At 37.9% G+C, this 20,144-nt stretch overlaps 1 protein-coding gene and 3 pseudogenes across 2 annotated transcripts; 2 read left to right on the forward strand and 2 right to left on the reverse strand.

Moving 5' to 3' along the window:
- Nucleotides 1-97: 97 nt before the first annotated feature.
- Nucleotides 98-4,309, reverse strand: LOC111608424 (annotated as a pseudogene).
- Nucleotides 4,310-4,389: 80 nt separating this feature from the next.
- Nucleotides 4,390-14,835, reverse strand: LOC102224427 (neuronal acetylcholine receptor subunit alpha-5). Of its 2 annotated transcripts, none has more exons than XM_005805542.3 (9): nt 14,765-14,835; nt 10,802-11,075; nt 10,424-10,561; nt 7,733-7,884; nt 7,605-7,649; nt 6,900-7,009; nt 6,595-6,772; nt 5,820-6,515; nt 4,390-5,682 (listed from the first exon to the last, which is right to left on the reverse strand). In XM_005805542.3, the coding sequence occupies exons 3-9, from the start codon at nt 10,515-10,517 to the stop codon at nt 5,524-5,526; spliced, it is 1,434 nt and encodes a 477-aa protein (XP_005805599.2). In that variant the 5' UTR covers nt 10,518-10,561; nt 10,802-11,075; nt 14,765-14,835; the 3' UTR covers nt 4,390-5,523. The 2 variants fall into 2 exon arrangements, with proteins under 2 accessions (XP_005805599.2, XP_023188357.1); XM_023332589.1 differs by having other exon boundaries at nt 10,802-11,139; nt 14,765-14,821.
- LOC102229609 lies at nt 11,136-14,021 on the forward strand (annotated as a pseudogene).
- On the forward strand, nt 14,415-19,421 carry LOC106699818 (annotated as a pseudogene).
- The last annotated feature ends 723 nt before the right edge of the window (nt 19,422-20,144 follow it).

The raw sequence follows: 20,144 nt of genomic DNA on the forward strand, positions 1-20,144 counted from the left end.
TCTTAACTTTGTGCCAGTTTCTTGTAAAACAACTAGAACTCTATCAAGCTTGGTAGTGACTGTGAAAATCAATTTTCAAGCTGTACCATAGATTCAAAATTAGACTTTGGTCTGCACTTTGATTGGGTAATTTTAATATATGTTTAGTGTCATCCTGATGGAAGGTGAAACTCAGTCTGAAATCTATTACAGGCTGCAAAACTTAGCTAAGAAGTTATAATATTGTTATAGAAGTGAAATTCACTGTGAACTTCTCCTGGTTACACTGAAGTGAAACTAGACACAAGTGGACTTTGCTTAAGATAAGATAAGATAAGACGAGACGAGACGAGATAGAGTCCCATAGTCCTTTGGTGTTTGAATCAGACAGTTCACGCTCCACCCTCCTCTTATGCTGTTCTCAGCAGCTGATTGAGATCCTTTTGTGCTGCTCTAACACCAGCCTTGTCCCCTGCCTTAAAGGCAGATTTTTTCCTGGCAATGCACTCCCTTATTTCTTTCGTTATATATCGTTTGTTATTTTGATACCTCTTTACTGTCTTCTGGGGCATAATAGAGTCCACACAAAAGGAGATGTAGGCCGTGACTGCCTCAGTAATACAGTTAAGATTTACATCCAAGAAAAATATTTCCCAGTTTGTATTAAGGAAGCAACAACTCAACTCCTCCATTTTTTCCTGCGACCACACCTTCACCTGGAGGAGCTCAGGCTTATTTGACTTAAAAACAGACCGATATGCAGGGAGTAAATGAACCACGTTATGATCTGAATTGCCAAGAGGTGGTCTAGCTCTAGCTGAGTATGCATCTTTAATATTGCCATAACATTTATCTAGGATGTTAGAGTTCCTTGTACTGCACTTCACGTACTGGAAAAAGCCAGGCAGAAACTTGTTTAAACTGCAGTGGTTAAAATCTCCAAGGATGAACATAGGAGCATCCGGCTTATTCTGAAGATGGCGATGGATGCAGTCCGAGATTTGAATTGCTGCTCTTGTTGCGTTAGAACTGGGCGGTACATAAACTACACACACAAAGATGTTGGTAAACTCCCTTGGGAGGTAGAATGGCCGCAGAGTGACACGTAGCAGCTCCACGTCAGGGTTACATACTCTGTCTCTGACAGCAAGGTTGCAACTCATTACATAACATCAGGATCAAGTTGGTTGCACTGGTTTTTATTTAGCTGTAACAAAGTGAAGTGGACTGTACACAAAAACACAACATACTTATATGATTAGTAAAAAAAAAACTGTCTTTTATCTCTTTGTTCATCAATATACACTGCATGTTCTACTGCATAAAATCCCAGTGAAATACATAGAAGTCTGTTGATTTATCATGACAAAATGTGAAAATTAAAAGTCGTATGAAAACTTTTGAATTACGTTGCAAATTAACCCTATTTTGGGTTGGTTTTTTGTTGTTTTTGATTTGTCTATTGGAGAGTATTTATGTGTACTTTATGAAACATTATGGGCTCAACTAGTTGTGTGCTTAATTAATTTAATTTTACCAACGCGTTTCATTTTTTGCCCTGTAAATAATGAATGTTGATGGCAATACTGTTTTGGTTAATATGCTTATTGCTGCAATGCTCACTATGTCCACTTGATTTCTGTAAAGTGAATAAGAAAGTGTCTATTCAATTCTTTGAAATAGTACATTTTGGAGCCAACAGTGTGAAAATAAATAAATTTACAACCATTAGTGCCGTGAAACGTTTAAAAGTAAAAAAAAACGAAAGCAGGGCAATTGCATTTCTCAAGACTAACCAGTAGATGTCGCTATTGACCTGAACTCTTAAATGACTTACTTTGAAATGCTATATTAAATATGATTTATGTAATTCTCTCTTGAGATAAATGGCATTTACTGCTGGTTGTTGCATACTTTGTTTTTATCGCAACCACAGATGAGTAATCTTGCACCTAACGTGTAACAGTGCAGAATGACTTACGGGAAGTACTTACTTCCCTTAAAGACTTAAGTGAAACTAGAGATTTGTATCATACAAAATATTCAGTCAACACGTGGTCAGTTTAAATGAAGAAAATACAGAAAGGAGAAAAACCTAGATCCAGAGTGAAATAAAGTAAATTATGATAACAAACGGAGAACCTTGTCATTTTTTCTTCGTTTGCTTAGTTTTTCCTTTCAAGCATTTTGCAAGACAGAGCAATCTGAAAGTCGTGACTACTGAAAATGTAATCACTGCAACAACAAACAGGAAGAATAGCAAAACATCTACAGAGTAGTAGGAATACCAAGGCAGTCTGTGGGACTCGGTTCTCAGATGAGCTGCACCTTGGTGTCTTATTGCAAATTCTATCCAGAAGAGGGCGGTATCGATTGGCTTCATTGGCTGATCCCTGTGCAATCTGGAGAGTCTCTGCATGTTAATCCTGTAGGATGGTTCAGACAGTACCTCTTTGACAGTTTTCAGAAATGTGTCCTCTTTGTCTACAGTGGCTAAAGTAAGGATCTTAGCCGCTCCTCTGTCTTGCAGTCGGAGAAGATTGTCATACTGGTCATAAAACACAGGTAAACCCACTACTGGTACTCCATGATAAATGGCCTCCTGGACTCCATTTGTTCCTCCATGAGCCACAAATAGTTTCACCTTTGGATGTCCTAAAAGGTCTTTTTGTGGCATCCAGTTAACAAGTAAAGTGTTTTTTCCCACATTGGCGGGTTTGCTACCTTTATAGCTCCAGATTACTTTCTGCGGTAACTGACCAAAAGCTTCAGTAATTTTGTTTGTCACATCTGAAGGGAGCTCACTAACAAAAGTCCCAAGAGACATGATGATGACGCCATGCTGTCCAGAACTCTGAACAAACTCCTCCAGGTTCTTAGGAAGAGGTTTAGCTGGTTCACACTGAAAGCCTCCGATGTAGATGGCATTTGGCATGGTAGGACGGGGGAACTCAAAAACAAAGTCCACTCTCATGAGCCACAGGTCTGCTCCCCGCAACAAGTCACTGTATCTAACATCTGGGCCAAAGAATTTATTACAGATGGCTTGATACTGGGGACTGATCAGAAAGGTGTCCTGAACTTCCCAGAGGGTGTAGAAAAGGAGATTTTTGACTCTCTGTATGAAGGTCATTTTGTCTGTCAGTCCTGAGCCCGTCATTGGGATGTATGATAAAGGAGAAGGTGCAAGGGCTAAGTGGCCCTCCCCACTGGTAACCCATCTCACATTGTAGACTAGAGGTAGTTTAAGAGCGTGGGCTAACATTATTCCTGCTCCCCATGCAGGATCAGTCATTACCAGGTCATACTTTTTTGCCTTTAAACCATTCATAAACCTTTTATCCTCCAACATTGTGCTAGCCATCTTGCACATCATTCCGTGCATGTCGAACATAGCTTTAAACATTTCAACCTGCAAACTCATGAAGCTCATGACAGAGCTCTCTCCTCTCTCTATTGCAAAAATCTTTCTAAGGATTGGGTTGATGAAATCATGATTGAAAGCTCTGGCAACAGGAACCGTGATGGTTTTGTAGTATGGAGAGTCGTCCTTGATGTACCAGCTTTTATTGGTCCTTATTACATCAATAGAGTGCCCACAAGAGTGGAGAGCTTGAATCATAATGTCCATATTCACCCAGTGGCTGCCTTCCAAAGGGATGATCAAAATCCTGCCACCGTGACCAACTCTCCATGAAAAGAATACTGCAAATACTAGGAAAAGATATGCTTTGGCTTTGCCCCTGGATTCCATCTTTAGCCTAAAAGAAAACAAAATAGAATTTCACGAACTAGCTAAGACATGTTGTTTTACATAGAAAATAGAAAACAAAATCCATTACATACCTGCTTTGAATGAAGTAGGACTAGTGAGATTTTTAGTTTTCTGAATGAAACATCTTAGGTTCTGCACAAGTAATGCAACTGAAAATTCCAGAAAAACTTGTATAAAGCGATTATGGATTAGCTTACTTTGGTGAGGGAGGCTGTTCAGCAAAAATAAGTGGTCACTTTGTTCTCCATTGTGCAACAAGCCTGCTTTGAATTCAAGGCCGTTCTTACAATCTGAGGTCCTTTCTAGATTTAACTTTTCTTTACCTTTACAATTATTGTTATCTTTAGCATATATTAATTAGCAGACCATAGTTGGAATGGTTTGCAAGGTGACAACAGCTGGAAAAAACAATAAAAGGTAGCTCATGTGCATGTTTTTTTTATATAAACTTTCTTAATTGTTTTCTGAATAATCAATCATACGTCAGAATTCCTAAATGGCATTTTATGATCCTGATCAAAGACTAAAAGGTATTTATTAAAATAAAAGGCTAGGTTTGTGTATATTTGAGTCTATTTGTCTTTAATTTTGACTATTTTGTTTTGAAAATTCATCCTATCATGAAAAAAGAACAGTTCAAATGCATTAATAAAACCCAAAAATGTCTGTATGCAAACTACTGACAAGCACTGTATAGCACAAACACATTTGTTTATCTATATATATTTATTTTATATAGCAAAGTATTTTCAGTATGCAGTTATGCAGTACACAGTTGAGTAGGAACTGGCCAAACTAAGAGTCAGCTCCAGTGACTCTTAGTCACTGGAGCTGGAGCTATGGATAATAAAACTCCATAGTCTCATGTGTTCTGACCTTCATCCACAATAATCAGATATACAGTAAATCATGAGCAGGAGAACAAGATTCTGGATGTAAGCGGCGTAAATGAGCATCCTCTACAGAGTAGCTGAGCTAACTCTTGTCTTCACTTCTCCTGTCTTCATGACCTTCTGATTTTGTAGTTTTAATTTATTTTAATTTTCTCTTGTGACCTTATACAAGAGAACATTCTATTTTATAGGTGTGTGGCCACTTAGAGGCAATGAATGCTCCAGTAAAAAGCCCACGGGTTCTCTTGGCATTGTGACCAAATATATGTGCTGCAGAATTTGATCTTGCCTATGTGCCCATAATAAAGCTATTGTGACACAGTTTTGGTGTGACAAATAAGTTGTTTTCTCACTTAATTTCTTGACATACAATTGGTATGTTGTTAATATTGTTCTTTTACAGCCTGTTCAAAGAATGCAGAGTTTGTCCTGCTTTCTTCAAGGAAAGCTGTGAATTTAAATGCTGACAAGAAAGACTATTGTTAGTCTGTAAGTAGATTCCAGTTAACAAAACATTTGTTCTACATGTTAAGTTAAACTCAAATGACTAAATTTCCTGTCCATTACTACGGCAGTTGTCATGATTTAAACTACCGGTACATGAATATGTATCTACGTTTTCTTTTGTTGCTTTTCCTGTCTAGCTGGTCTTTAGAAACAAGCTTAGAATAATACTATAAAATGCACATTGTACACATGTCCAGTCAGCAATAACTGTGTTCAGAGTTGCAGCATTATTTCTGGCACAATAGAATCTCAGAAATCGAATGCAAAGGAATGTTGTGAATAGTCTGCACTGTCATTCAAATGTCTCAGATGGTCTGAAGAGCAGTTAATGTGCTTTTCTTTCATCTCCCATTGTGATTGAAGACGTTCCTAGAGAGTACTGCCGGGATGAGTAGGGACGATGATGCTGGCCCATTTGTGAATGACTGGGATGAAAAGGAGAGCAGATCCAAGAACTGACACCAGAAGGAAGGCCCACAGAAACATTCGATCCAGGACCTGAGCAGCAAACTTCCAGTCTCGCACCACCTGTAGGAAAAAAGAAGCACAAATCAACCTCTAAGAATATTACCAATAGCTTAGTGACGAGGAAATGTGGAACCGACTAATGCTTTTGTACTCTTTTTCAGCATTTTGTGAGAAATGCTGAAAAAGGTCAAACTCACCTCTCTGACCTGGTTTTCTTTAACCACATGCATGGTGATGTAGCGAATAGATTCCAAAGCTGCTTGGAGGTTGTGCTGGGTGTAGAGAAGTGGAGTGAGCTCAGGGGTTGGGTTTTTCATATTGCCTAATCCAATATTTCTTTCTGATTCAGGCACTCTGGCTGTAGCGTAGCGGTCCACATGGCTGCGCATGCATAGCAGCTTAGGTAGCCGATGTAGAAAAATCCTTCTCACCCATGGTGCCATGCCATGATGTGTCGATGAGGAGCGATGGTGGATGTTGATGGCAAAGACAGTGATGACGATTGACAATGTGACAAAGATCATGGTAAAGACCAGGTATTCCCCAATAAGAGGGATTGCCTTGGAAGAAGAAGGGATGATTTCTTCAATGACCAAGAGGAAGACTGTGAGTGACACCAGCACTGAGGTGCAGAGAGAGATCTTTTCACCACCGTTTGAGGGCAGATAGAAGACAAGAATGGTGAGAAAGGACAGGCCAATGCAAGGGATGATGAGGAAGAGAGTGTAGAAAAGAGGCAGCCTGCGGATAATAAAGAAGTAGGTGATGGTGGGATAGGAACTGCTGCCATCAGTTCTGAGACCACGGCTGCCTGTTGCTTTCACTATCTCCCATTCCCCATTGTCAAAATAATCCTGCTTGTCCACGTGGAAATCTTCCAGAAGGACGTCCACCTATAAGAATACATCATAAAATTAGTAAAAGGTTACCACTGCTAATGCACTGTGCACTTTCAATGAAATTTAGACTCACTTGTGAGCCATCATAGGTCCAGGATCCAAACTTCATTGAACAGTTCTGGAGGTCAAATGGGAAGAAGGTGACATCAATGGTGCAGGCGGACTTGTAGTTGGCTGGTGGATTCCATGAAATGGTTCCGTCGTACTTGACTACAGCCTTAGTGATAGTTCCCTCAAAACGTCCATCTGAACTTTAGAGACAAAATAACCAGAGGCTATTTAGCTCTGTGCTTTGTGATTGCAGTTTTCTAAAACCCTTAAATTATCACCTCTAATCTACTATTATCATACAGCAGTCCATCTCATTGTGTCACATACTTGTCATAAAGTACAACATCAGGAAGCCAGATCCTGTCTGAGGGAACACGAATGGTTGTGATGCCCAGAAAGTCTTCAGGGCTCCATCTCAATTTCATATCAACCCATTCCTATACAATAGAGAATAAATAATTTCAGGAAACAATACAGGTGCAATTTCCTTTGCAACAACTCACAATGGGAGGCAACACTGTTTGCTTTGGTTTTAGTGTCCCACGGCATTGACCTGACACATACAGTTAAAGTAAACAGGCTAAAAACAGCTTTAAATTGAACACATAGCCATTTTGGGAATGATAGATCATCTCACCTGCCCCTGCCCTTCAGTATCCCAATGTGGCGTGATGTAACTTATCACTGTGGGAGAATATATCCGAACTGAAACAAAGAGCTGGGTTTAATAATTTATACGGCCCGCCACAGAGTCCACATATACAGCTGACAGGAGCAGGAGAGGGGGTGGAGCGGGCATGGGGAAGCAGGTGTGTAGGCACAGGGTCGAATTGGCTCAAATAGATGAGAACTGTCAAAGAAATGCAACCAGACCTGAATAAAAAATCCCCACAGAGGGACAGACTGCTTCTGCTTATCTGCTAGAACTGAAAGCACTTTCATACACAAAATGGCTATGAGCACCAAATAGGTTTACCAGAAAAGGAAACGAAATCCAAAATCAGTTATTTATGTATGTGCTACTTTACTTGCCTGTTTCACCCAAACATTAGTTGTCATTAACTGGTTTTTTTCATCCTGGAAGGGAAAATCAAAAGGTTACTGACTATAACTCAAACCTTCAGAGCCATTGCAAAGGATTGGAAAACCTTTAAGCTCACCACATCAACCAGCTGGGAGATGGCCAACCCAAACTTCACACTGATGGTCTGGTTTAGATACTCTACTGGACGGACCCATTTCTGGTAGTTTTGAAAGAGGTATTTGAACAGTTTATCTTCTGCTTTTGCATAGGAGGAGAGATTTGGAGCCTCTGAGATGTGAGAAAAGACAGAAAAATACACTTTACAGCTTGAATATGAAATACAACACTATCCTGGATTTTTCTACAGTATGTCACAGTTATGCCTGACTGACGCCTCATTGGTTTGAAATTGTAAATGAAAACAATTAAGAGTATTTGTGTTTCAAAATAATAATAAAAAAGTGGCATGATGATTGCCTGCTTACTTTGAGAAGCAAAGCCAGACAGGAACCATCCACCAAGCTCTGACTCTTTTCTTGCAGTCGTAAGGAAGAAGCTCCATGTTTGCATTTTTTATTACAGAACAGCCTCTCCAGCAAGCTTCGACCATTTGACCATGCTAGTTCGTGTTTAACCTTATTTGGACTGGCATTGATGGATAGTAGAATTAAAATATTTCCCAGGAATTGTGGAAAGGTCCACCTGTCTCCTCTATATTTGCATTATATTTCCCCTTGGTTCCTTTAGTTACTGTTAGTTTATTATGCAGCTTCTAGTTTCTGCTCTGTTTTTGGATTTGTTTCGGCTTCATTTCCTCCTTTGGATTTTGTGTATTCATTTAGCCTCCTTTAAATCTAACGGCCCAAAAATAAAATCCAGTCCAGTCATTTGTCTCAGGAAGTTGAATACTCAGTCTCATCAGAAATAATTTAAAGGCCTCTTCACTTTGCCGAAGCACATTAGTAAACAGCATCATCTGAAAATCTTAAATAATATCTGACAAGTGCAAAACTAAACCAAAACAAGGCAGTTTTAACAGGCTGATGAGAAGAGAAGCAGCTTACAGAACCATGTTGACTCTAAGGAGTTGCATAGATCCACAGCTCATGTGAGATAATCTGTCAAGAGAATAGTCCTGCACTTCCCAAATCTGGGATTTATACAAGCATGGTAAGAAGAATGTCATTTGCAGTACACCACAAAGCATGTAGAGGACAAAGCAACTTCATACAAGAAGTTGCTCTAGAAAGATGTGGCCAAAATTGAGTTCTTTGGTCTGCATAGAAAATCCTGTAATGCTATTATGTAATGCAATGTGATTCAAACAAGTTCATATTTTTATGATACAGGACTATCTAATATATTATATGACATGATAGACCAAATCTTATCAAGAATCTATGTGAGAACTTGAAAACTGGTGTTCACAGTTGTTCTCCATCCAGTAAACTTATTTTGATTAACCCAATTAAAAATAGAATGGGTAAATATTCCTTTCTATATATGTGTCAAGCTTGTATAGACACAACAGCTGTAATTGTAGCCAAAGATGGTCCTGCAAAATACTGAGTCAGAGAAGCTGAATATCGCATTTTTCTGAATTCAGTATCCTTTTCCTTCCACCTCAGAATTATGCACACTAGTGAGTTGTTCTATCAGGTAAAATCCAAATAAGATCCATTGCAGCTTCTGGTTGTGGGGAGACAAATAATGAAAAAATTCATGGTTGTGTCAATATTGCATAGTACTGCAGCTGAACATTCACCATGATGATGGCCACACAGGTGTGTATCACCAGTAACGAAAACATTCCCAGCCAGTGGCTGTATGATAAACAAATTCAGGATCACCCTGTCTTCTTCTACAACATGCCATCCCATGAGACAGGCTGTTTCCTCCTTTTGGAAATGTCGTTTGTGGCCTGAGGTACTGTTGGGGAAAGAAACAGTACCTCTGAATAACATCTGTGCAGTTTAATCTATCAGAGCTAAACTGACATCTGCTGCAGAGTGAAATTAATATTTAATGTTACCCATTGTATTTTTGATGAATAATGTCGCTGCTCAGGAGTGAAGCATTATGAAACACAAAAACACTGTTTTCAAATGAACATAAATTACATAATTTGATGGATGGCTCATTACGGATATGGAGATAGTAAACCTTTGTTAATTCAGTCTCAATACAACAATCCATAAACGCAGAACTTCTCTGACAGTTTTTATTTGTGCTTACTCCTTCAGCTTGATCCACTCATGTTGTCAGTTGTTTACATCTCTGCTTAGAACAGCTCTTAGATCCCTTGTTGTTTGAACAAAACATGCTTTATATTTATCTAATTGTAATCATGTATTGTTTTAGATTTATGTGGTAGGACTATTTCCATTTCTTAATTCCTGGTCAAATATGAATTATGTGTATATGTAGGTAAAAGTAATTTTATGTTAAAAATGTAGGAGTTGTAGATTTAGGCAATCCTAATGTAATTAAGTATTTTGGCTGAAAACGTTGAAACCCAGATATAACCACTGACATCCTTTCTGTCTGTTTCATCAACCTGAGAAGCAAAATCTTACAAGTGACTCAGTCCTGCATGAATGAATCTGCCTGATTTGCCAAAGGAGAAGCAATTTGATTGGGGACCCTGCTAAATCATCCAATGAATAAGAACAAACTCATATATAAACAAAATCAACTGGATTTCATAATTAGGTATAGTACCTGATGCATTATACTTTGTACTGACAGAAAGCAATAATATTTATCCCTTTTTTCTGCTTGAATAATTTAAATAAGAGCTTTTTCATGCATACAGTATAATACTTACGAAGAGAGTGACACAGGTGGTACCAGCACAGAGATGGAAGCAGCATTAGCAGCAGTACATGGAAAGTGGTCGCCTCTCCTGCTCTAAGCATCATGTCAAAGTTGAACACAAGCAGCTGGTCTCTTAGGCATCCCCAAGCTGTCAATAGTAATGAAACAAATTGAGTCTACTAAGAAATCATTTGTATTTATTGGCAATAACCTTAAGTTATCATGCCTACATGCATCTTCCACTGACCACTGCACCGATAACACTTTTAATAGAGGAATAGCACCCTCCACAAATCAAGAATGCCCTCCACCTTCACCTTGCAAACATGAATCTCTTATAAGAAATAAATGCAGTCCATATTGCAGCATGCAAAGGCTGGATGCGTACCTGCTCCGAATCTTTCTCATTAACACAGAATCCAGCGTGGCGGCAGATGAAAGGTGGAGGGAGTCCTGACAACAGCAACTGTGCTGCATCGCTCTCCTCCATTCCAGGCAGGTTCTTTTTCTTGCCTCCCACAGGCGCTGCTGCACTCCCGGCTGCATCCAGTTGTGCACAGGCAACGTATTCTGTTCTCCTCTCACCCCTCCTTTCCTTCCTTCTCTCTCCTCACAGTCCTCCTCAGCCCCTCCACCACGACCAGCATCTCTCCTTCTGTGCTCTGAGAAATCCAGTCACTCATCACATGCAGTAATAGCCATCCTCTGAATCAGCCAACCTGCTGCCTAGACCAAAACAGTAAATGGCGAGCTCTGATTCCCATTACCATTACAATGTTTCCTGTGATCCACGTCTGCACAGGTGGGAACATGGTAAGACATGACAAATGGGAGAAAATAGACAAAAAACAAAAAGAACAATGGAGGTGTAAGTGCAATTTTTCAGGGAATCTTATTACAGATATCTGTAATAACCCATTCTGCTGTGGAATAAATGTGAAGGGAGGCATCATTGTCGTGCAACTACCAAGCAAGAGAAGGGAAAGTACCAGAACTGACTTGCATCTACTATTTCTAATTTTGAGCCTATTTCTGTGTTCACTAACCTTTCAGCAATGTGGGAAACTTCAGAATTCAATCCAAACTTATGCTGTTAAATCTGTGTTGTATACAGATTTATTACATACGGATGTGTTTCAAGGTGTTATTTTTGTCAATTTAGATGATAAAGAAAAACAAAAAAATGTAGTCTTCAAGGAAATTAGACACAGTGATGTATTCACGCACAATTATGGAAAGATGAGTGGCAGGAAAAAGTGTGGTAAAAATAATAATAAAAAAAGTGAAATCATCAGGGATAACTGCACTTTTGAAATGATTGCAAATGGAGTCAGTGCTTCAAGAGCACCATTAAAGATGTTTAGGGAAGCTAAACAGTGTGTTTTGTCAATTATAAAATCAGCTGTTTACCAGAAAACCCTTCATGATTTCTTTGACAAATTAGTTTTATGGAGATGCTAATTTCCCAGCAAAACTTGGAACCAGTTCACACAGTCATGAGTAACGATACTTGCAGTAATGTCCATGAACCTCGTTTGTGCGAGGAATGGCGTAACAACAATGAAGAACCTGCTAGTGAACTGGACTCAATACACCTGATAATTTGATGTTCGTATGTTGTAACTTAACTCAAACTCAGTTTTTTGTCAGTTGAAGTTGCATTGTTACTTATCACGGTAACAATGCAAATTATTTACTTCCTAGCGCTGAAAACCGAAAAGTAATAATTGCATTCCTAAATTTAGAGAAAGCTTTTCTGCTGTCAAGACTTCAAATCACTTTCATACTGTCATTTATTAACATTTAGCTGGACTTATTGAATTATGATCAATAACTACATGGATGTGAAATGTACAGATAATGTGTTGGAACTTTACTTTGCTCATATGTTCTATAATTTGTATCATATCTTTGTTTTCTCTCTAAACTGACAATCAGCTTCTTGTATTTCAGATGAAGCTAATCTACTGCTGCAGGGCTTTGGTCCTGTTCATCCTCGTCCCCTGCTGCTGCAAAGGAGGACACATATTGGTTCTTCCTATCGAGGACAGTCACTGGATAAACATGGATATTTTAATCAAAGTTCTGCACTCCAGAGGACGCAGCCTGACTGTGATGCGCCCCAGCAACAGCTGGTACATTAAAGATAACTCTTCCTATTCCAGCACATTCACAGAAGAGGAGCTTCTATCAGAAGTTCATCACCAAAATCATATTTGACATCGTACAGTTTGAGCGTGGGGCTTTACCTTTGACCAGCTTTGCTTGGGATGTTCAGCACTACCCTGGAGATTCCTAGGGCTGTCAGTGAATATGCCTCAGCCATGTTGGATGATGCAGAGTTAATTAGAACCCTGAACAACACCAAGTTTGATCTGGTTCTCACTGACCCCTGCTGGGGCAGTGGAGCACTTTTGGCCAAATATTTAAGCATTTCTCTAGTTTTTAATGTTCGCTGGATAATATCTGAAGAAGGTCAATTTGGCATCGCTCCTTCACCATTATCATATATTCCTATCACAGGATCTGGCTACAGTGATAAAATGACCTTTATTCAAAGGGTTAAAAAACAACATTTTATACTATATCATCCGAATGAATGATATGTTGGTCACTAAGCAAGTTTACCAGCCACTTTGTGAGCAATATCTTGGATCTGATTGTGACTTTGACCATTTAAAGATAGATACAGACATCTGGCTTATGAGAACTGACTTTGTGTTTGATTACCCACGTCCCACAATGCCTAATGTTGTGTACATGGAAGGATCCCACTGTAAATGTGCAGAACCACTTCCTGACTATATGGAGTAGTTTGTGCAGAGTTCTGCCAATCATGGTGTCATTATCATGTCTTTAGGAACATTTGTGCCTGCACTTCCAGATGATCGAGCAAATGACATTGCAACAGCTTTTGCAAAGTTGCCACAAAAAGTCACCTGGAGCTATAGAGGACCCAAACCGTCCACTTTGGGTAACAACACTTTACTGGTTGACTGGACGCCACAAAAAGACTTTTTAGGACATCCTAATGTAAAGCTATTTGTGGCTTATGGAGGAACAAATGGAAACCAAGAAGCCATTTATCACAGAGTCGCAGTAGTGGGTTTACCCTTGTTTTTTTATCAGTATGACAATCTGTTGCACTTGCAAGTAAAAGGTGGAGCTAAAATTCTTACATTGAGTACATTGAGTATTGCTACAGAATGCCCTGGTATGTTTACCACTCTGTAGACGTAGACCTCTTCCTGATAGGTGCAGTACTGCTCACGCTTCTAGCTACAGCCACGTTTATCAGATGTTTATGGAAATCTGTGTGTGGATGTAAAGTAAAACTTGAGTAATGATTAGACAGATTCATCAAGTCAGCACTATCTGAACATTTTCACAAGCTGGGGACAAGATTGAAAGCAGTAATATTAACTTGATGGACTCTGAATGCTTGTATTGAAACATATTTGGACTCTAACAGTACTGCAGACGGGTTTTGTTCAATATTATATTGGTGGCTAAGGAAATGTAATTTTTACTTTTTTATTGTAGTCCATAATGTCCTCCTACAATGTTTAATCCACTTATTTGTTTACCTTATGGTATTAAAAATATTCATGAATACATGTTATTTTCTTTTCTGAACAATTTTTTCCAATTTGTACTGAAATAAATTGGATTTTAGTTACAAACTATCATTTAATACAGTAACTGTTTAGCACAGAATAAAATATTGGGTTATAAATATATATAACTATTATGCACTGGATGCAACCAATAATGATGTATTTAGGTTGATTTTTATGCTGAAATATTTCTTGATATGTTTTTGAAATTTACACAATCTAGCTGAATCAATGCGTGTCGTGCTGCAAAGATGTGTTCATCAAACACAGTTTCTAATTTATAAAAAAAAATTTCTCAGGCACTGGATGTCGCCATGGAGAAAATATTTTCTATCAGCCGGAGGAATGAGCAGTTCGTTGACTTCCTGTGAAGTTTCCTCTCACTTGCTTTCCTGTCATTGATTTTGCACGGTTTTCATGTCATCATTGTAGTATGGAACAATCCGTTTTAAAACCGGATTTCATCTCTAAACTCGATGATACGAGTCAGTTAATTTTCACATCACGTCATTTGTGTTGGTCATTCTGTTACGCCTATTCTCAGTTTATTACTCTTTAGAACCGTTGGTAGGCGTGACTGGGCTGAAGGTTGTTGTACCTTATGTCTTTCATTTACGGAGATCGTCCTGTGGCACACTGAAACAGCTTCCACGTGTGGTCTGGACTGAGAAGACTAACTGTAAGTAGCTATATCTGTCTAGCTATCTATTTAATCTCCTGTCTGAATGTCATACCTGTCAAGTTTTGGACTTGAGAATACAGGAAATGTTTATCCGACCGCTGTTGCCGTCGGAGCGGAGCTGCAGCAAACAGAAAGGGGCGGGAACGAACCACTGTCAGTCTCATACCTTATTTGGAAATGGGACCATTGCACTCCGGAAGTGAAAGGGGCGCTATTTCCTAGATTATCCGCGGCCTCCCGTTTTTATTTTCTTTTTAAAACCTGTGATATATTTTCACCTTTAAGAAGGATTTTCACTCTCAGCATGTATTTGAGCTTCTCTCTTTTATTTACTTCAGCGCAGCTCACAGTTTTTAACAAATTCTGTAGCTTTCGGTGTACTTCTAATTCTGCTCCTTAGTCGCATCTTTTTGGGCCTGCTACTGCCTCTAGTGGCATGGGGGTGGTAACACAACTAATCTAATTACATTACTAAATCAGAATACCGCAGTCTTTATTATTTACTATTAATTTCGGCATTTCTGGCACCGTAAAAGATAAATTATCTTATAAAACACCATATTTTTTCATTTCCTTAAGGATGTAGAGCTAATTAAATGACGTAAACAATACTTTTATACATTTTCTATATATATATATATATATATATATATATATATATATATATATATATATATATATATATATATCTATATATATATATATATATATATATACATATATATATATATATATATATATATATATATATATATATATATATATATATATATCCATCATTATAGAAATAAAGAGACATGAAAAACAACATGATCAACTGTAATAAAAATGCCAATGTATAAATAAGAAATTTAATTGAGCAAAAGTCAATAACAAACAAATGAATTAGGTACAGAAGAATAACAACCCAGGTTGTTACAACCAGGGTTGTTAAACAGATACAAGCAAAAATTCACATTTTTGTTTTTACGGTGCCATGTAAATTATTCTAAGATACTTTTTGTTGGTAGAGTCTTATATATAGGAAAAAATAAGATGAAACTATTTAGTCTATCAACGTGGAAATTTTCCTTCGACTCTAAAACGATAAAATAAATCATATTTATAAAATCACATTATCAACAATTTGTGAATAGAGCAAAACACTTAGCAAGCAATAGGTAAATGTTATCATTTAGTTTGGTTAAGAATAATTATTGCTGTCAATAAATGACTTCTATAGATGTTCTTAGTTGCCAGAGGAACACAGTAACGCCTTCATGAGCTCAGAGGTTCAAACTGACAAAAAACAAGGATGGATGCTCTCTGCTAAAATATTTCTTGCCATCTTCCATGTTCTTTCAGCAAACAGTTGAGACAGAGTTCTTTTTGGTTTCACCACTATTTACCTGATATTTTACCCGCCATTGAAAGTATTCTTAAAAGATTGTCTGTTAGTCTGAAGCTCATGTGACCAAACCAGCAATGGTCCCATTTCCAAATAAGGTATGAGACTGACAGTGGTCCGTCCCCGTCCCTTTCTGTTTGCAGCAGCGAGGTGTACTTGGAGAAGTGGGGGGTGGGGAGGGGGTGAAAAAAACTACTGTAACAGGAAACAGCGGGAAGAAGAAGTCAGAGGGGAAAAATACGTAAGTTTCCCGGCCAAAACGGGAAACTTGACAGGTACTCTGGAAAATGTTACTGAACATTTTTGCACATGTAAGCTTTACAGGAAGCAATGCATGTTATAACTGATCCCTGAGGTGGTAAATCCAGTTCTGTCAAGACGTGTTTCCACATGTAATCTCTTCCACTGCTTCAGATTAGGAGCAGCCCTCAAATACCATAATATTCAGATAAGAAAAGGCTTACATTTCCTCTGACTAGCAAATAGTGTGTATGCTTCATCTTTGAGAGTGGTAATGGTGGTCTTGCTTTTTTAGATAATTATGCTTACTTGTTTATTTGCTTAATCAATAGAACATTTATAACAAGAAAACAGATTTATCTGACATACCATTATTTCCAGCAATCTTTGAAAAACAGTTGGATTACTTTTTAAATAGAAATCGTACAACTTAAGAAATCTCTTCCCAGTGAGAATTATAAGTTTATGGATGTTAACATTAGAAATCAAAAACTATTTATTCATCCTTTTTGAATTATGTAGATAGTTGTTTTACTTCAGGAAAAACAAAACAATATAGATTTCCGCTTTTATTTTTAATTACTTAACTATTAATATTTTAGTCCTCCATATTTATGTTAAATGCAGCCAAAATACAGTGTATAAAAGTGCATTTGCTGAGAAAATACACCTGAATGGTGAAACTGGAAAAGTTTAGTGATGTTTAGTGATGAGCTCTAAATTCGCTTATGGTTAAAACTCAAGAGTTCTGTATAACTGATTGCATACAAACCATCACTATTATGTAAAAGAACATAAGACAGTGAAAAATAGTCTAGTAGCATTTGCAGCTCATACATTTCAATCAATACATTTTGCATTAGTTTTATTCCAGTCAAAAGATGATTCTGTTTAACAGATTATATTAATTTCTGTTTTATATTATTGAAAATATTTACTGAAAACATTTTTTCTCCATTTCAGATGAAGACAGTCTGTTGCTGCACTGTGTTGCTCCTGCTTGTTCTCATTCCCACCTGCTGTCATGGTGGCAACATCTTGGTCTTTCCTACTGAAGGAAGCCACTGGATAAACATGGAAATTCTTCTTAAAGCTCTACACTCCAGGGGACACAATGTAACTATTGCACGAGCTAGCAAAACCTGGTACATCAAGGATAATCCCTTATATTACAAGACCTTCATAGTGCCAGTAGAACAGAGCTTGGTAGATGGAGATTTTTTGAAAAAAATGTTTTCTGTGTTCATAAAACTTGAACAGGGGACTTTAACTCTTACCAGTTTTTTCCAAATGGCAATAGGCCTGCTTGACAAAAAACTTAATATTTACAATTCTGTGAGCTCATTTGTCCCAGCTCTGCTGGATAATGTGGAGCTGATGAGGAAATTAAATGAGACCAAGTTTGATCTGGTTCTTACTGATCCATGCTGGGGTAATGGGGCAATTTTGGCCAAATACATGAATCTCCCTTTAGTTTATAATGTTCGCTGGTTAATGCCTGAAGAAGCTCATTTTGCCATTGCTCCCTCACCATTATCCTACATCCCTATGACAGGATCTGGCCTCACTGATAAAATGACTTTTTTTCAGAGAGTTAAAAACATAATTTTATATCTAATGACTGCCATTCAAAGCACGTTTGCATCTAAGTTTGTATACCAGCCACTTTGTGAAAAGTACCTTGGACCTGATTGTGACTTTAATCAGATACAGAATGATGCAGACATTTGGCTCATGAGAACCGATTTTGTCTTTGATTACCCACGTCCCACAATGCCTAATGTTGTGTACATGGGAGGGTTCCATTGTAAACCTCCAGAACCACTTCCTGATGACATGGAGGAGTTTGTGCAGAGTTCTGGAGAGCATGGAGTCATTATCATGTCCATCTCAACATTTGTTAATGAACTTCCAGAGGACCTTGCAGATGGCATTGCAGCAGCTTTTGCGAAGTTGCCACAAAAAGTCATCTGGAGCTTCAGAGGCCCCAAGCCATCCACTCTGGGTAACAACACTTTACTGACTGAATGGATGCCACAAAAAGACCTTGTAGGACATCCTAAGGTAAAGCTATTTGTGTCTCAAGGAGGAACAAATGGAGTCCAGGAGGCCTTGTGTCATGGAGTCCCAGTAGTGGGTTTTCCTCTGGTTTATGACCAGTATGACAATCTGCTGCGCTTGCAAGAGAAAGGAGGAGCTAAAATTCTTACATTGAGGGCAGTGGACACAGATGATGGCTTTCTGAAAGCTATGCAGGAAGTTCTGAATGAACCGTCCTACAGGCAGAACATGCAGAGACTCTCCAGGCTGCACAGAGATCAGCCAATGAAGCCAATCGATACTGCCCTCTTCTGGATAGAATACGTCATTAGGCACAAAGGTGCTGCTCATCTGAAAGCTCAGTCTAACCGAATGCCTTGGTATGTTTACCACTCTGTAGATGTAGTCCTGTTCCTGACAGGAGCAGTGATGCTCACGCTTTTAGCTACAGTCATGTTTATCAGGTGTTTATGGAAATCTGTGTGCAGACGTAAAGTAAAACTTGAGTAACATTTCTATCCTTTATGTGTAAAGATATTGCCTGTAATTAAAAGCATGTTTATTGATCAAAGCAATTGTTTTCTTAATTTAGAGGAATATTTTGTACTTTGTTATTCAAAGTAGGGTACTGTTTCAGAAGATTTTAAACAAATAAATAGATGTTTGTCTTTTAATTGACAGTAAATTAATTAATTATTTTAAATATTTTTAATCTGTCCCACTCTTGTGTTTGATAGCAGAATATTATATATTGCAGCAGAACAGGATTAAAGGACATTATCCTTGGATATCAAGTTGTGTGTGGGATTGATACACCAAAATGTTCCATTTACAAACTGTCTGATTAAATTATTTCAGTTACTTTGCTAAGTTACTAAAAACTCAGCTATTTTATAAATTAAAATATTCTTATAAGGCTCTATATTGTCTTTGGATAACAATTGTTGAGCAGGTGGTAGCCATACTTTCTATTTTAAGTGTTATCTTCTAATTTTCATTGAAAATAATCACAGTGAACAAAAATAAATCCATTACAACATCAGTCTATGTAATTTTTCTAATCTGTTTCACTTTTAAATTGAGTTACTAAAATAAATTACTTTTCAATACAGTTGTGTTTTTATTTTACATAAACGTTTTTGAAATAAAGATAGAAACTGAACACCATGTCTTTGATATAAGTGGAACAATGTCTGAGGGTCTTTAATGTAAGTGATAATGTTGCACACACTTTATCACACTATAGTTGCAAGTGCATTCATCTTTACTCCTTTGTGTTTGGGTTGCCTTGTTCTGTATATAAATACCAAGCAACTGGAAAGCAGGTAATAATGCCATTTTGAACTGGAGATAAGAGACACAATGTTTGAACTGTATCTACATTTGTCCTGTCAATGAGTAAGCTTATTATGTTTGTTCCTTGCACACGTTATCATAATTTAGCAGCATACACTGGGGTAAAGAGCATAAGCTCTTAATCTCTGCATTTTTTGAAGATAGACTTTGTGCTTGCAACTGTAGACTGTAAACTGTTTATGGATCACAGAGGAAAACTGGGAGTAGAAGAGGTTCTGTGGCATGAAGTCTGAATAGTGAACTTACCCTTGTTTTTAAATCAGTTTGGCAATCGGCAGAGAAGGACCTAAAAGTCTTAAATTTTTCGGACAATGATGACAGCGTCCAAAAAGCTATGTAGTTCTTGAACAAACACTCCTGCCAGGTGAACATGCAGATTATCTAGAGTGCACAGAGATCATACACAATA

Source organism: Xiphophorus maculatus, chromosome 4, assembly GCF_002775205.1.
Source record: "Xiphophorus maculatus strain JP 163 A chromosome 4, X_maculatus-5.0-male, whole genome shotgun sequence".
In the NCBI taxonomy this organism is placed as follows: Eukaryota; Metazoa; Chordata; class Actinopteri; order Cyprinodontiformes; family Poeciliidae; genus Xiphophorus; species Xiphophorus maculatus.

Excerpts from the sequence above, each read along its gene's own strand:
- LOC102224427 (XM_005805542.3), bottom strand. The coding sequence starts at position 10,517 with ATGATGCTTAGAGCAGGAGAGGCGACCACTTTCCATGTACTGCTGCTA. Across the intron at positions 7,885-10,423 it reads CCACCTGTGTCACTCTCTTC|AGGCTCCAAATCTCTCCTCC; the intron begins GTAAGTATTATA and ends CTCACATCTCAG. Across the intron at positions 6,516-6,594 it reads GGACCTATGATGGCTCACAA|GTGGACGTCCTTCTGGAAGA; the intron begins GTGAGTCTAAAT and ends GTATTCTTATAG.